The sequence below is a fragment of the Entelurus aequoreus genome, linkage group LG20, assembly GCF_033978785.1.
Source record: "Entelurus aequoreus isolate RoL-2023_Sb linkage group LG20, RoL_Eaeq_v1.1, whole genome shotgun sequence".
In the NCBI taxonomy this organism is placed as follows: domain Eukaryota; kingdom Metazoa; phylum Chordata; class Actinopteri; order Syngnathiformes; family Syngnathidae; genus Entelurus; species Entelurus aequoreus.
Window position 1 is genome coordinate 42,736,527 of NC_084750.1, and position 18,774 is coordinate 42,755,300.

The 18,774-nt window shown below is 36.0% G+C and overlaps 1 protein-coding gene across 2 annotated transcripts in view; it reads right to left on the minus strand.

The window, feature by feature from the left end:
* csmd2 (CUB and Sushi multiple domains 2) overlaps window positions 1–18,774 on the minus strand; it is a 691,992-nt gene that overhangs the window by 205,974 nt on the left and 467,244 nt on the right. For both annotated transcript variants that reach the window (XR_009822205.1, XM_062030117.1), the window contains 3 exons: window positions 16,497–16,592; window positions 7,290–7,493; window positions 3,687–3,811 (listed from right to left, as the gene is read on the minus strand). Coding sequence is in view for 1 of the 2 variants with exons in the window: in XM_062030117.1 (XP_061886101.1) it covers window positions 3,687–3,811; window positions 7,290–7,493; window positions 16,497–16,592 (425 nt within the window). In the remaining variant the exon portion in view is untranslated. The remainder of the gene's footprint in view (window positions 1–3,686; window positions 3,812–7,289; window positions 7,494–16,496; window positions 16,593–18,774) is intronic.

Genomic DNA, 18,774 nt, shown 5'->3' on the forward strand with positions numbered 1-18,774 from the left:
ATTTTGTCATTTATTATACACGTTCCAAGCTACGAACGAGCAAATGTGTGATTAGGTCAAGCAGCGTGGGTCAGTTCATGACATGTGGGCCACCCACGGAGCATAAAAGATGAATGAATCGAGCTAAAGCAGGGGTCTCACACTGAATTTAACTGGGCACCACTGGAGGTCTTGAGTCTGGGTCTGGCTAAGCTGCATAAAATATTCAGAATCACGTTTTAAACATGTGCCTAAATGTGTTAATACTTCAGCTTGCCTATATATATGGTCCTAAAGCTATCTTGTTATTGTGCGATACTAAGATATTCAAATATGACCATGTAACACTGTTAATCGCTAGCAACTGCAGTGCTAACTAACTTAAATGCTAAATTGGAATGAATAATATTTAATATCAGTTTTTACCGACACTACACAATGTTGGATCAATGTTAATGTGTAGTTTAAAAACATTTAGATTTGTGGACAAATTGCAGGGGAAATCTAAAAAAAAAAAAAAAATTGAAAAAAGTCAAATTTTATGGCCACCCTGCACTACTTCTGCGGACCCCCTGGTTTATGGGAATTCAAGATCGCCATAATATTTTGAACTATTATTGAACTAAATCACCAAAAATAAATAATGAAGATTAAAAACCAATTACAAACAAACAAAAAAACCACAAAAAAAAAATACTAAAAGCAGTCGTTTTGTAACAATGTGTCGACTTTTTTCTTATAAAATTAGGAACAATTTCTCATATTCTTTCTGTTTCTGTAATATTGCAATATTTTATCGTACAATTTTTACTTTATGTAAAATTATTACTATTTAATGCAAAATGGTGACATTTGTTATATAAAATACTGACTTGTATCACAATGTTGCCACTTTTTTTGTCGTCCTTGTAAAATAGTGACATTTTTGGAGTAAAATTATGACTTTTGTCATAATTAAAATCAAAATTAATTAAAATTATGACTTTTGTCATAATTTTGCCAAGTAAAATTCTGATTAGTATTATAATATTGCCAAAATGTTAAAGTTTTCTTATAAAATTGTGACTTTTGTCGAGTAAAATTGCGACTCTTTTCATAATATTGCCAAAAATGTAAGCTTTTTCTTGTAAAATTGCGACTGTTATTGAGTAAAATTCCAACTTTTATCATAATATTGCACAAATGTTCAGCTTTTCTTGTAAAACTTTGACTTGCGTTGAGTAAAATGTAATAATCACTTATTCTTCTGTTGTTTGATACTTTACACTAGTTTTGGATGATACCACAACTTTGGGTATCGATCCGATACCAAGGAGTTACAGGATCATACATAGGTCATATTCAAAGTCCTCATGTGTCCAGGGACGTATTTCCTGAGTTTATAAACAATAAAAAAAACCTAAGGATTTTGTGATGTTGAATAGATACGCACTTGTACTTGGTATCATTACAGTCAATGTTTGTCTAGATCCACCCATTTGTTTACATTGAGTAGCGCTAGCTTGTTGTTAGCGGCGAGCTATTGTATCCTCCTACGGTGTGTAGTGAAGCATGTTTAGCTATTCCTCGTCCTGCAGGGATGATACTGGTAAACAATTTTTGTTGCCATGGCGACGAGGATTAGTGATTTAGAGGAGCTGAAACACCGTCGACTGGGGATGACAGGAGTAAGAGCTAACCACCTCTCGCAGAGCGGCGCTTTGGTGTTTATAGCTTCAACTGTATCCTTTGTTTTTAAGCCAAAATGAGTCAATTCTCCTTTTTCTATCTAAACACTGTTTCTGCTTGTAAGTACGTGCGTGTGTGTGCATTGCCTAACATGGGCCTCTGCTCGTTTTACCAGCAATGTCACGTGTCCGTAAAAAAAACAACAACAAAAAAATATATATATATCGGTATTTTTCAGAGGCAGTATAGTACCGTTTTTAATTAATTAGTACCGGGGTACTTAATTAGTACCGGTATACCGTACAACCCCAGCCTTGTGTTTGACCTAACATCATGAATATTTGTGATTCATTATGGAGATTTCAGTATTACTAAAAATACTTCCGATAATTACAAACCCCGTTTCCATATGAGTTGGGAAATTGTGTTAGATGTAAATATAAACAGAATACAATGATTTGCAAATCATTTTCAAGCCATATTCAGTTGAATATGCTACAAAGACAACATATTTGATGTTCAAACTGATAAACTTTTTTTTTTTTTGCAAATAATCATTAACTTTAGAATTTGATGCCAGCAACACGTGACAAAGAAGTTGGGAAAGGTGGCAATAAATACTGATAAAGTTGAGGAATGCTCATCAAACACTTATTTGGAACATCCCACAGGTGAACAGGCAAATTGGGAACAGGTGGGTGCCATGATTGGGTATAAAAGTAGATTCCATGAAATGCTCAGTCATTCACAAACAAGGATGGGGCGAGGGTCACCACTTTGTCAACAAATGTGTGAGCAAATTGTTGAACAGTTTAAGAAAAACCTTTCTCAACCAGCTATTGCAAGGAATTTAGGGATTTCACCATCTACGCTCCGTAATATCATCAAAGGGTTCAGAGAATCTGGAGAAATCACTGCACGTAAGCAGCTAAGCCCGTGACCTTCCATCCCTCAGGCTGTACTGCATCAACAAGTGACATCAGTGTGTAAAGGATATCACCACATGGGCTCAGGAACACTTCAGAAACCCACTGTCAGTAACTACAGTTGGTCGCTACATCTGTAAGTGCAAGTTATAACTCTCCTACGCAAGGCCAAAACCGTTTATCAACAACACCCAGAAACGCCGTCGGCTTCGCTGGGCCTGAGCTCATCTAAGATGGACTGATACAACGTGGAAAAGGGTTCTGTGGTCTGACAAGTCCACATTTCAAATTGTTTTTGGAAACTGTGGACGTCGTGGGAAGAGGAAAAGAACCATCCGGATTGTTATAGGCGCAAAGTGTAAAAGCCAGCATGTGTGATGGTATGGGGGTGTATTAGTGCCCAAGACATGGGTAACTTACACATCTGTGAAGGCACCATTAATGCTGAAAGGTACATACAGGTTTTGGAGCAACATATGTTGCCATCCAAGCAACGTTACCATGGACGCCCCTGCTTATTTCAGCAAGACAATGCCAAGCCACGTGTTACATCAACGTGGCTTCATAGTAAAAGAGTGCGGGTACTAGACTGGCCTGCCTGTAGTCCAGACCTGTCTCCCATTGAAAATGTGTGGTGCATTGTGAAGCCTAAAATAGCACAAGGGAGACCCCCGGACTGTTGAACAACTTAAGCTGTACATCAAGCAAGAATGGGAAAGAATTCCACCTGAGAAGCTTCAAAAATGTGTCTCCTCAGTTCCCAAACCTTTACTGAGTGTTGTTAAAAGGAAAGGCCATGTAACACAGTGGTGAACATGCCCTTTCCCAACTACTTTGGCACGTGTTGCAGCCATGAAATTCTAAGTAAATTATTATTTGCAAAAAAAAATAAAGTTTATGAGTTTGAACATCAAATATGTTGTCTTTGTAGTGCATTCAATTGAATATGGCTTGAAAAGGATTTGCAAATCATTGTATTCCGTTTATATTTACATCTAACACAATTTCCCAACTCATATGGAAAGGGGGTTTGTATTATGGCCATAGCCCACGTTTTGAGCGATGCCATTTTGGCTTTGTGACCCCCCTCAGCTCCCCTCGCGTAAAACAAACCTGGATTCCTGATCCCTCTGGAACGGTAATCTTCCAGACACAGTTGAGGCTGTTGAGGTAAGGCTCTGGAAACCCAGGAGACAAAATGGTCCCGGTGCGAAAAGTGAGATTGGCCCCACACGGAACTGCGGGAAGACAAGAGAGCAGCACAGTAATGAGATGCATGCCCTTCCATAATTCTATTTACTGAAGATACTGTTCAAATGTCTCATTTTAGGAGTGACTGAACTAATCATCCAATCACGTCTCTTTATTCCACTAATATTCCGACGCTGGGTTTTTTCCAGATTGTGATGCACAGTTCGCATATGGCCAGAGCATCTGTTACAGCTGCCTGTGTGTGTGTGTGTGTGTGTGTGTGTGTGTGTGTGTGTGTGTGTGTGTGTGTGTGTGTGTGTGTGTGTGTGTGTGTGTGTGTTCTTGTATTTATACCCTTCTTGAGACATCAATAAGGAAAAGTACCTTCCATATGAGGACCGGTGAATAGGGATGTCCGATAATGAATATCCGATATTCCGATATTGTCCGACTCTTTAATTACCGATACCGATATCAACCGATACTGATATATACAGTCGTGGAATTAACACATTATTATGCCTAATTTGGACAACCAGGTATGGTGAAGATAAGGTCCTTTTTAAAAAAAAATAAATAAATAAAATAAGATAAATAAATTAAAAACATTTTCTTGAATAAAAAAAAAAGTAAAACAGTTACATAGAAACTAGTAATGAATGAAAATGAGTCAAATGAACTGTTAAAGGTTAGTACTATTAGTGGAGCAGCAGCACGCACAATCATGTGTGCTTACGGACTGTATCCCTTGCAGACTGTATTGATATATATTGATATATAATGTAGGAACCAGAATATTAATAACAGAAAGAAACAACCCTTTTGTGTGAATGAGTGTAAATGGGGGGAGGGAGGTTTTTTGGGTTGGTGCACTAATTGTAAGTGTATCTTGTGTTTTTTATGTTGATTTAATTAAAAACAAAACAAAAAAAACCAACAAAAAACGATACAGATAATAAAAAAAACGATACCGATAATTTCCGATATTACATTTTAAAGCATTTATCGGCTGATATTATCGGACATCTCAACCGGTGAACAAGTTGGGACCAAAATCATGGTCTCAATACGAAAAACCATTGCATCTAATAGAGAGGCAAATACTAGGGTCCGTGAACATTGCTCCAAAGTCCGGATTTTTGTTGATTTAATGTGCATATAAAAGTAACCATTGACAGGTGCAAAGGCAGCAATAAAGTATAAAACAAGAAGGCAGATAAAGAAGGACTTCCCTAGTCATACCCGAAAAAACCCGCCAGGTGAACAGCTGATTGTACGACTTCCACTGCTGACGCAAGACAACCCGCGTCCCATATGTGACCATAGGATGAACAAATACACTACGCTAACAACAAAGTAAATAATGAAGATTAAAAAACAATTACAAACAAAAAATTGTAATTAAAAGAAACTAAAAGCAGTCTTTTTCTCACATTGTGTGAACAATTTCTCATAATCTTTATGTGGGGACGGCGTGGCGAAGTTGGTAGAGTGGCTGTGCCAGCAATCGGAGTGTTGCTGGTTATTGGGGTTCAATTCCCACCTTCTACCTTCCTAGTCACGTCCGTTGTGTCCTTGGGCAAGACACTTCACCCTTTGCCTCTGATGGCTGCTGGTTAGCGCCTTGCATGGCAGCTCCCGCCATCAGTGTGTGAATGTGTGTGTGAATGGGTAAATGTGGAAATATTGTCAAAGCGCTTTGAGTACCTTGAAGGTAGAAAAGCGCTATACAAGTATAACCCATTTATCATTTATAATTTCCATAATATTGCAATGTTTTCTCGTAAAATTATTACTTTTTTATGTAACATTTTTACTTTTTAATGCAAAATTGAGACATTTGTCATATAAAGTTCTGACTTTTATCACAATGTTGCCAATTGTTTTGTTGTTCTTGCAGTGACATTCTTGTAGTAAAATTATTACTTTTGTCATCATTTTGCCAAGTAAAATTCAGATTATTATTATAATATTGCCCACATTTTTTAGTTTTTTTTTTTATAAAATTGTGACTTGTTGGGTAAAACTACGAGTCTTTTCATAGAATTGCCAACATTTCAAGCTTTTCTTGTAGAATTGCGACTGTCAGTGAGTAACATTTTTTATCTTTTATCATAATATTGCACAAATGTTCAGTTTTTCAGTAAAATTACGACTTATTATAATACTGCCACAACATTCTAAGTTGTTTTTTCCACAACAAGCTTTTTTATATTTGCATAGTATGTATATATTATTAATGTTGTAAATACACATCTTTATATATCTAGAAAGGCTGGTGCTAAAGAGGTAGGCTTTTTTCTCAGGTCTCAAGAAGGTAAGAAATACAAAGATGTGTGTGCACTTGTTTCACCATCCTTGTGTGGACATGCACTTGATAAACCACCCTTTCTGTGAGGATCTTTTAACTGTGAGGACATTTGCCTGGTCCTCACAACTACAAAAGTAAAATATTTTTTTTACTTTGTGTGTTTTGCATTCTGAAGTGAGGTTGCAACTAGGGATGTCCGATAAATGCTTTAAAATGTAATATCGGAAATTATCGGTATCGTTTTTTTAATTATCGGTATCGTTTTTTGTTGTTGTTGTTGTTTTGCTTTTTTTTGTTTTTATTAAATCAACATAAAAAACCCAAGATACACATACAATTATTGCACCAACCCAAAAAACCTCCCTCCCCCATTTACACTCATTCACACAAAAGGGTTGTATCTTTTTTGTTATTAATATTCTGCTTCCTACATTATATATCAATATATATCAATAAAGTCTGCAAGGGATACAGTCCGTAAGCACACATGATTGTGCGTGCTGCTGCTCCACTAATAGTACTAACCTTTAACAGTTAATTTTACTCATTTTCATTCATTACTAGTTTCTATGGAACTGTTTTTATATTGTTTTACTTTCTTTTTTATTCAAGAAAATGTTTTTAATTTATTTATCTTATTTTATTAATTTTTAAAAAAAGTACCTTATCTTCACCATACCTGGTTGTCCAAATTAGGCATAATAATGTGTTAATTCCACGACTGCATATATCGGTTGATATCGGTATCGGTTGATATCGGTATCGGTAATTAAAGAGTTGGACAATATCGGAATATTGGATATCGGCAAAAAGCCATTATCTGACATCCCTAGTTGCAACTCTCTACTCCCATCTAGGGCTAGATGTATATTTCATCATTCTAGCTATAGTGGAAAGGGGGGCCCTCACAACCCACTAACCAAACGTGGGTCCACACAAAGTAGGCAAGACATGTATGTGTGTGTGTGTGTGAGAGAGAGAAATATCGCGCGGTGCTGCTCGGCGGCCTCAATGTGTGAGGTGCACTTGTGACCTGCCACCTGTGTTGCTGCACGGGTGAATATCTTTGTTTTTCCGCAGGCGATCGCTGGCAGCGCACATCTGTGGCAGGTTAACGCGACGGCTCGCACGCAACTTGTCGTGTTTTGAGAGCAGAATGAAGAAAGGAAAGTAAAAAACCCCGTGTGTGTGTTCCTTGTTGCCAGGTGTCCTACCTATGCAGCTGGGGATGGAGCTGTTCCACTGTGCCAAGGCGTTGGGTACTGTCAGGCATTCAATGGCGCTCGGTCCCTCCAGCACATAACCTGGGCTGCACTCAAAGCGGATGACGGCGCCAACCGCAAAATTGTTGCCCATCCGTCGACCATTCCGGGGCTCTGGGACCGAACTGCACTGCGTGGCACTGGTCCGTGGCACAGCTGAACACAAGAAGACAACATGTAGCTTTTTGTTATTTCCAAGAGGAAATAATATATTTACACATACTATTTGTACTTGTAAATATAGAAAACAACAAAAAAACTAGCATAAAACATTAGCATGCTAGTATGAGACAAGCTTGCAAAAAACCTTAACATGCTAACGATCTCACATGTATCCTTACAGATAACGTGCTAACACACTGAAATCCCATCGAAAATTGTTAGCATGCTAAAGTTAGCATGCCGATATAGAAGACGATAGCATCATTCCAAAATTGCGCTAAGTATATATATATATATATATATATATATATATATATATATATATATATATATATATATATATATATATATATATATATATACTGTATATATAAAAAAAGGTTCTTAGGTTAAAACATAAGAAATTAGCGAAAAAGCTAGCATAAAAACATTAGCATGCTAGCGCGTGACAGGGTAGGAGGGAATACCAAAAGGCACCATATATAGGTGTCAACATACTAAATTAGCCAAAAAGTTTGGGTACAACTTTAGCATGCCAATATCATCATCATCATCATCATTTTTATTTATCTCCTTCATTGATGTGCATCTTTGATAGACAATTTTACCACAATTATTCAGTTACACCGTTACACACCAATGCCTGAGAAGGAGCAGGATGAAGAAAAATCTTATATTTTCCTGCCCCCTTCACATAATACATAGTCTTACTTAATGATATGTGAACCAACAATTACATCCAAATATAACGAAAACAAAACAAAACAAAACAAAACAAAAAAAACACAAGTGCAAAACTTCATGAAGTACAAACCGAACAAAAATACAAAAGAAGTAATATACAGGTACACCTCACAGGATGATACAAAACAGATACAAAACCAGGCAAAAAACAAGTAAATTAATAAATATAAAGCAAAATGTAAACACTTATGGCTGTCCATATGATTTTATTGTTCTGTCTTTATATATTTTTTTCAATTTGAATATATTTTTACAATCTTTTATCTCATTATAAAGAGAATTCCATAGTTTAACCCCCACCACTGATATACACATTTGTTTTAAAGTTGTCCTTGAATACTGATGTTGGAAATGACCTTTTCTTCTATGCTCTTCATTCTCAGAAGTGATGACAAACATTTTTTGTAAATTTGCTGGTAATGTTTTGCTTTTAGCCTTAAACATAACACATAATGTCTGTAACTTTACTAGCTCCTGTAATTTCAATAAACCTGAATTAATGAATAATATGTTAGTGTGTTCTAAGTAATCTACTTTATGAATAATCCTTATAGCTCTTTTCTGTAGTTGATACAATGCCTTTATGTTACTCTTATATGTGTTCCCCCACACTTCCACACAGTAGTTGATATATGGCAATATAAGTGCACAATACAATATACGCATTGCCCTATAATCTAACACATATTTTACCTTATTTAATATAAAAATACTCTTAGACATCTTTTTCCGCAGATGTGCAATATGAGATTTCCATGTCAGACCGTCATCCAGTATCACTCCTAAAAATCTAAGTTCAGAAACCCTTTCAATATCTATTCCATTTATTGACAATTTGATCGTTTCCTCCCTTTTCCTCTTACAAAAAATCATGAACTTTGTTTTTTCTACATTTAATGATAATTTATTGGCATCAAACCATCTCTTAAGTTTAATCATTTCCTGTTCAATAATTTTTGATAATGCTTTTAAGTCGTGTCCCGAACTATAAAAGTTGGTGTCGTCCGCAAATAATACAAATTTCAATAACTTTGATACCTCACATATATCATTAATATATAAAATAAACAATTTTGGTCCCAAAACCGAACCTTGTGGAATTCCACATTCAATCCTCATTTGTTCAGATGTATTACCCATAAAATCCACAAACTCTTGTCTATTATCTAAATAACTTCTTAGCCAGTCTAAAACTACTCCTCTCACACCAAATGAATACAACTTGGACAATAATATAGAATGATCTATAGTATCAAATGCTTTTTTAAGATCGATAAATACCCCTATAGTGTATTTCTTATTATCAGTTGCTGTTGCTATATCCTCAATTATATTCATTACAGCTGAAGCAGTGGATCTATTGGTCCGGAATCCATACTGGCTCTCACTCAACAGCATGTTCTTTTCAATAAAACTATCTAATTTTTTTACAAATATTTTTTCAATTATTTTAGAAAATTGTGACAGTAGTGACACTGGTCTGTAATTAGTGAATCTATGTTTATCTCCCGTTTTAAAGAGTGGAATTACCTTTGCTACCTTCATTTTATTTGGAAAGGTCCCTGTTTGAAAAGAAAGATTAAAAATATAACAAAGAGGTTTGATGATACAGTCAATAGTCTTTTTTACAATTATCATGTCTATACCATCACTGTCTGTTGATGTCTTATTTTTCAGTTTTGTTACCACCGATACAATTTCATTTTCACTAACATCTCCTAGAAGCATGGACTGTAGCACTTTGCTTCCCCCTCTCCATCCACTCTGTATATCTTTATGTTCTCCAATACTCTCTGCCAATTTGGGTCCAACATTCACAAAAAAAGAATTGAATCCGTTTGCCACTTCATTCATATTTGTTATCATCTTATTATCCTCATTGATAAAATGGCTTGGTGGGTTTGTAGGCCCAGATGTTTTTCCTATTACCTTGTTCAGAATATTCCAAGTTCCTTTGATATTGTTTTTATTTTTTTCTAGTAAATTATTATAATATTCTCTTTTTGCTTGTCTCATTATTGTTATCAATTTGTTTTTGTAAACCTTATATTTTGTTTCAGCATCCTTTGTTTTTACTTTTATGAAATCTCTATAAAGTTTGTTTTTCTTTTTACAAGCATTCTGTAGTCCCTTTATAATCCAAGGCTTTTTATTGTAGCTGTCTCTTTGTTTCCATACATTCGGACAATGCTTTTCATACAATGATAAATATATATTAAGAAAAGCCTCATATGCAGCATTTGCTTCTCCCCCATACACCTCATTCCAGTCTGTTTCAAATAAGTCCTTCCTAAACCTATTTATTGCCTCTTCAGTTCTTTTCCTTACATATCTATGAGTTTTTTCCTCCCTCTTTTTATCAATTGGACAGTCATAAGTAAGAAACACAGGTAAGTGGTCACTTATATCATTAATTACTAGTCCACTTTTTATATTATTTTTTATGTCATTTATAAAGATGTGATCAATTAACGTTGCACAATTTGTCGTTATTCTACTGGGTTTGGTGATCAATGGATAAAGCCCTCTACTATATACCACATCCAAGAAGTCTCTTGTTGATTTATTTCTGGGTGAGCTTAGCAGGTCTATGTTATAGTCGCCACACATGACAAATGTTTTATTTTCCTTCACCTTACACAATAATTCTTCCAAACTATCATTAAATGCTTCTACTTTAGACCCAGGTGTCCTATACATACACGTAACAATAACATTTCTCTTCTTTTCTATTTCTACCTCTACAGTTACACATTCAAATAAATCATCAATTACCACTGTCATACATTCCACAGGTCTACATTTCAGTTCACAGTCAACAAACAGGGCCACACCTCCTCCCTTCTTGTTTCTTCTACTACAGTGATACAACTCATACCCGTCAATGGAGAAAATGATACCTCTGTCTTTATCGATCCATGTTTCAGAAAGTGCTATTATTTTGAATTTGCCATTTAGAGTCTTCAGGTATTCGTCAATCTTTGAGAAATTTGCATATAAGCTTCTACAGTTGAAATGTATTAAAGAAAATGTATTATCTAAACTAACATTGTCATTGAATTGTTCCTCTGTGTAGTAGTCACATGTAGCATTGATTGAGTTGAACAGATGGTTTTCTGGGTCAACATCATTTTCAAAGTCATACAGTTTATAGTCCATGTATTCAGCTCTTAGAAACTTTTGATTCTCAGTTGTCTCACCTTCTCGCTGCGTAGCCTTCCCCGTCTCCAGCCAAGGATGAGCCGTGTCAGTCATAAGTCTAGCAGGTCTCATCTATATTGATCCAAGTCGCGGAGCTCTCGGATCATGACAACTTTGGCTTCTTCATATGGTCCATTTAGCCGAATCATGATTTTGCAGTTCCGTGTCCATGTTGCTTGTATCTTGTTTTCTTTTCTGAGGATGCGTGCTTGTCTTGCAATGTCAGCGTTCTTCTTGGTAAGATGTTCATTGATGTAAACCCCAGTTCCCTTCAGCTTCCTTCCCTGCCGTAGTAACTCCGTCTTGTGTTTCCGATTTACAAACCGGATCACAATGGCTGGGTTGGTTCTGCTGTCCTTCCTGGGGATAGTATGGCACGCTGAAATGCTGCCACTTTGAAGAGTCATGTTCTTACTGGAAAAAAAGTTAATTACTTGCCGTTCAAGTGTCACAAGTTCGTCTGCCGGGGCTTCGGCGTCCTTGTCAGCGTCCCTGCTGCGAGTCCCGGCCACTCTTGCATATGTGCGATGTTTGGTTTCTAGTCCACTTATAATTAAATCGTCCATTCTGGTGTACTGTTCAATTTCGTCAATTCTTGCTTCTAGGTCAACAATTTTCTTGTCTTTTTCCTTGATGATGTTTTTCAGCATTTTGATTTCGGTCAACAACTCCATGAGTGTGTCTTGCTGTTTGGCCACTGTCCTTACATCCTCCGACAGGGAGTTAAGCGATTTTCTGATCTCCTCCAAGTCTTCCTCGAATTTCTTGTGTTTCGCACTCATTTTCTTAATTCACTTGGTTTTCTTCTTAATTTCAGTTCGGTTTCTTTACTGGCTAAAACTCACAACCCAAATTGCCGAGACGCGTCACTGCGCACCGGGCCGCGTAACTAGTTATCATGCCAGAGTCTCGTTCGTTATCGGAATTAACCAGACAAATCGCTCCACCAACTAAGAACGGCCATGCACCACCATCCACAGAATCGAGAAAGAGCCATCAATCTGTCAATCCTTTCCGTGTCCGGAATATGAGAGAAGCTAGCAAAAAACCTTAACATGCTAACGATCTCACATGTATGCTTACAGACAACGTGCTAACACACTGAAATCCCATCAAAAATTGTTAGCATGCTAAAGTTAGCATGCCGATATAGAAGACGATAGCATCATTCCAAAATGGCGCCAAGTATAACAAAAAAAGATTCTTAGGTTAAAACATAAGAAATTAGCGAAAACCTAGCATAAAAACATTAGCATGCTAGCACGTGACAGGGTAGGAGGAAATACCAAAAGGCACCACATATAGGTGTAAACATACCAAATTAGCCAAAAAGTTTGGATACAACTTTAGCATGCCAATATGAGAGAAGCTAGCAAAAAACCTTAACATGCTAACAATCTCACATGTATGCTTACAGATAACGTGCTAACACACTGAAATCCTATCAACAATTGCTAGCATGCTAAAGTTAGCATGCCGATATAGAAGACGATAGCATCATTCCAAAATGGCGCCAAGTATAACAAAAAAAGATTCTTAGGTTAAAACATAAGAAATTAGCGAAAACCTAGCATAAAAACATTAGCATGCTAGCACGTGACAGGGTAGGAGGAAATACCAAAAGGCACCACATATAGGTGTAAACATACCAAATTAGCCAAAAAGTTTGGATACATCTTTAGCATGCCAATATGAGAGAAGCTAGCAAAAAACCTTAACATGCTAACAATCTCACATATATGCTTACAGATAACGTGCTAACACACTGAAATCCTATCAACAATTGCTAGCATGCTAAAGTTAGCATGCCGATATATAAGACGATAGCATCATTCCAAAATGGCGGCAAGTATAACAAAAAAAGATTCTTAGGTTAAAACATAAGAAATTAGCGAAAACCTAGCATAAAAACATTAGCATGCTAGCACGTGACAGGGTAGGAGGAAATACCAAAAGGCACAACATATAGGTGTAAACATACCAAATTAGCCAAAAAGTTTGGATACATCTTTAGCATGCCAATATGAGAGAAGCTAGCAAAAAACCTTAACATGCTAACGATCTCACATATATGTTTACAGATAATGTGCTAACACACTGAAATCCTATCAAAAATTGTTAGCATGCTAAAGTTAGCATGCCGATATAGAAGACGATAGCATCATTCCAAAATGGCGCCAAGTATAACAAAAAAAGATTCTTAGGTTAAAACATAAGAAATTAGCGAAAACCTAGCATAAAAACATTAGCATGCTAGCACGTGACAGGGTAGGAGGAAATACCAAAAGGCACCACATATAGGTGTAAACATACCAAATTAGCCAAAAAGTTTGGATACAACTTTAGCATGCCAATATGAGAGAAGCTAGCAAAAAACCTTAACATGCTAACAATCTCACATATATGCTTACAGATAACGTGCTAACACACTGAAATCCTATCAAAAATTGTTAGCATGCTAAAGTTAGCATGCCGATATAGAAGACGATAGCATCATTCCAAAATGGCGCCAAGTATAAAAAAATAATTATTCTTAGGTTAAAACATAACAAATTAGAGTAAAAGTTAGCATAACAACATTAGCATGCTAGCATGTGACAGGGTAGGAGGAAATACCAAAAGGCACCACATATAGGTGTAAACATACCAAATTAGCCAAAAAGTTTGGATAAAACTTTAGCATGCTAAAATCAACATGCTACGATAAGGGTTAGCATACATCAAGATAGCTCCGTGTATCAAAAATCTTGATTTTTAGGTTTAAACACTTAAAATGAGTTTAACAGCGAGCATACGTTACAATGATGGCATGTGATTGGGTAAGAAGCCAGCATACCTCTTAGGTAGTGCCAAGTATCCAAATCCATGACTTTAAGATTTAACAAGTTTTACAAAATTGGCTAAAAAAAAGCTAGCATAAAATGCTAGCATGCTAATGTTAGCATTATGGCATAGGACAACTTAACGTACTTCTAAATTGGCGGCAAGTATTAAATTGCACTATTTTTTAGGTGTTATTATACAAAATTTGCTAAAAAACTAGCTTGCTAATATTAGAGAGGTCAGCATATTTTCATGATAGTGCAAAGCATCAAAATCCATGATTTTCAGGTTTTGACGTACAAATTTAGCTCAAAAGCTAGCCTAAAACATTAGCATGCTAACGTTGGCATGACGATATAGGACAAGTTAGCATACTTCTAAGATAGCGCTGAGTATTAAACTTCACAATTTTTAGGTGTAAACATATCGTCTATCAATAATCGCGATGAGGTGACTATAGGATATAAATGCACACTTTCTTTGAGGCATTAACACAAATATTGGTCAGTGTCATTTATAAATCTAATAACTAACTGCCAAATGTAATAATTAGGGCTGTGAATCTTTGGGCACCACACCATTTGATTACATTTTTAGGGTAATGATTCGATTCAGACACGATTCTAGATTCAAAATCAATATTTAAAAAAAAAATAACATTAATATGATTAACTACATAATTCCTCCATGAAGTACATAAACAGCTCTGATCAATGTCTATTTTACTTAAAAGAAAAATGGTTTTGTTTGATAAAATCCTACCCTAACATTTACTTAAGTGGTTCGGAAAAGAAAACCTAATAATAATAATAAAACATGTTTTTAATTGATTAAGAATTGTTACAAAACAGAATTGTGATTAATTCGAAAATCTATTTGTTTTATTCCCCTTCCCCTTAAGTCATCCAACAGCAAAACATTATAAAATAATATTGCTGAAAAGACAAAATGTCTAATATTTGTATTTTTGACAGTCCATATTTGTTGACAAGCATACAGTCGTGGTTAAAAGTGTACATACACTTGTAAAGAACATCATGTCATGGCTGTGTTGAGTTTACAATCATTTCTACAACTCTTATTTTTTTGTGATGTAGTGATTGGAGTTTTTGTGTCATCTGACCACAGAACTTTCCTCCAGAAGGTCTTATCTGTGTCCGTGTGATGTCAGATGGAACAAAAATTGAGCTGTTTGGCCACAATACCCAGAATTTATTATGGGTCTACTGAAAATGTATACATACAGCAATGTTAATATTTGGTCCAGTTTCATCTGACACCACATGGACAAAGATAAGACCTTCTGGGGGAAAGTTCTGTGGTCAGATGAAACAAAAATGGAGCTGTTTGGCCACAATACCCAGCGATATGTTAGGAGGAGAAAAGGTGAGGCTTTTAATCCCAGGAACACCATGCCTACCGTCAAGCATGGTGGTGGTAGTATTATGCTCTGGGCCTGTTTTGCTGCCAATGGAACTGGTGCTTTACAGAGAGTAAATGAAAAAGGAGGATTACCTCCAAATTCTTCAGGACAAGCTAAAATCATCAGCCCGGAGGTTGGGTCTTGGGCGCAGTTGGGTGTTCCAACAGGACAATGACCCCAAGCACACCTCAAAAATGGTAAAGGAATGGCTAAATCAGGCTAGAATGAAGGTTTTAGAATGGCCTTCCCAAAGTCCTGACTTAAACGTGTGGACAATGCTGAAGAAACAAGTCCATGTCAAATTTAACTGAACTGCACCAATTTAGTCAAGAGGAGTGGTCAACAATTCAAGCAGAAGCTTGTGGATGGCTACCAAAAGCGCCTTATTGCAGGTAAACTTGCCAAGGGACATGTAAGCAAATATTAACATTGCTGTATGTATACTTTTTGTCACATGTTGAGTAGAGCCATAATACATTCATAAAAGAAGCAAACTTCATGAATGTTTTTTGTGAGCAACAAGTATGTGCTCCAATCACTACATCACAAAAAAATAAGAGTTGTAGAAACGATTGTAAACTCAAGACAGCCATGACATGATGTTCTTTACACGTGTATGTCAACTTTGGACCACAACAGCTATTTTAAGCAGTTGGCATGAAGACGCAAAAGAGCGGCCGCGTAACAATTCCAGCCTTGATAGATCACACTATGTGTGCCAGTATTGTGGCCGTCCAGCTGATTAGCATATCATTTGCATATTGTGAAGTGCAGCGGTAAGAAAGCAAGGCAGCACACCCACTCACCTTGGTAGACCAGGTGGAATCCCCTGGAGCTGGACTGGCCTCTGGAGGTGAAGCGTATCAGGATCTGGTTGGTGGTCGCCAGCGGCAGCGACTCGCCTGTGTCGGAGCGGCCGAGAGAAACATGGGAACAATTTGCAACGTTACAAACTGAGCGCGCTCAAGACCTTGGACACGACTTGAAGTGCACCTGGACTACAGTTCTCTGGCTGTCACAATCTAACTTACTGGGGAACTTTTTGGCTGTTATGTTATGTTTGGGGGGGTTTAAGACCAAGTTAGTAACTTACCAACACGGGTGGCCACATTTTTAAATAATAGTACACTGCAAAAAGTCAGTGTTCAAAAACGAGAAAAAAAAAAATACAAAAATGAGGGGTATTTTATTTGAACGAAGCAAAATGATCTGCCAATAGAACAAGACATTTTGGCTTGTCAAGACTTTCCAAAACAAGTAAAATTAGCTAACCTCAATGGACCCAAAAATACCTTCAAATAAGTATATTCTCACTAATAACAAGTGCACTTTTCTTGGTAGAAAATAAAAATTAGACCTTTTCTTAATATGTTGAAAAATATTCTTAAATGAAGTAAATGCTAGTGCCATTATCTTGACATAATGATATGCGCTCGGCATTACATTTCTTGAAACCAGCAAACTTATACTAAAAACTAATTTATTGTTCTTAATGGAAAGGCAACAAGGCAAGCGCTTGTTACTCTCGGGGTCTCCTAGACGCTCAGGCAAATCATATGGTCTAAAAATGCATTTTTCCATGGATAACATGACATCATCGCGCCAAGTGCGTGCTCTTTCAGTCAATTAGTGTGCGAGGAGTATATATATATATATATATATATATATATATATATATATATATATATATATATACATATATATACACTACCGTTCAAAAGTTTGGGGTCACATTGAAATGTCCTTATTTTTGAAGGAAAAGCACTGTACTTTTCAATGAAGATAACTTTAAACTAGTCTTAACTTTAAAGAAATACACTCTATACATTGCTAATGTGGTAAATGACTATTCTAGCTGCAAATGTCTGGTTTTTGGTGCAATATCTACATAGGTGTATAGAGGCCCATTTCCAGCAGCTATCACTCCAGTGTTCTAATGGTACAATGTGTTTGCTCATTGGCTCAGAAGGCTAATTGATGATTAGAAAACCCTTGTGCAATCATGTTCACACATCTGAAAACAGTTTAGCTCGTTACAGAAGCTACAAAACTGACCTTCCTTTGAGCAGATTGAGTTTCTGGAGCATCACATTTGTGGGGTCAATTAAACGCTCAAAATGGCCAGAAAAAGAGAACTTTCATCTGAAACTCCACAGTCTATTCTTGTTCTTAGAAATGAAGGCTATTTCACAAAATTGTTTGTGTGACCCCAAACTTTTGAACGGTAGTGTATATACACACACATATACACACACATATATATATATATATATATATATATATATATATATATATATATATATATATATATATATATATATATATATATATATATATATATATATATATATATATATATATATATATATATATATACCGTATTTTTCGGACTATAAGTCGCTCTGGAGTATAAGTCGCACCGGCCGAAAAATGCATGATAAAGAAGGAAAAAAACATATATAAGTCGCACTGGAGTATAAGTCACATTTTTGGGGGGAAATTTGATAAATTTGATAAAAGCCAACACCAAGAATAGACATTTGAAAGGCAATTTAAACTAAATAAAGAATAGTGAACAACAGGCTGAATAAGTGTACGTTATATGAGGCATAAATAACCAACTGAGAAGGTGCCTGGTATGTTAACTTAAGAGTCATTCAAATAACTATAACATATAGAACATGCTATACGTTTACCAAACAATCTGTCACTCCTAATCACTAAATCCCATGAAATCTTATACGTCTAGTCTCTTACGTGAATGACATAAATAATATTATTTGATATTTTACGCTAATGTGTTAATCATTTCACACATAAGTCGTTCCTGAGTATAAGTCGCACCCCCGGCCAAACTATGAAAAAAACTGCGACTTATAGTCCGAAAAATACGGTATATATATATATATATATATATATATATATATATATATATATATATATATATATATATATATATATATATATATATACAGCCCGGACCCCAGCCAAAGTTTTTTTTATTGTAATTTTGAAGAATTTATCTGAATGTGCATGAACTATTTCTGTTCAAAATTGTTTGAAATGTCAAATGTTTAAATATTA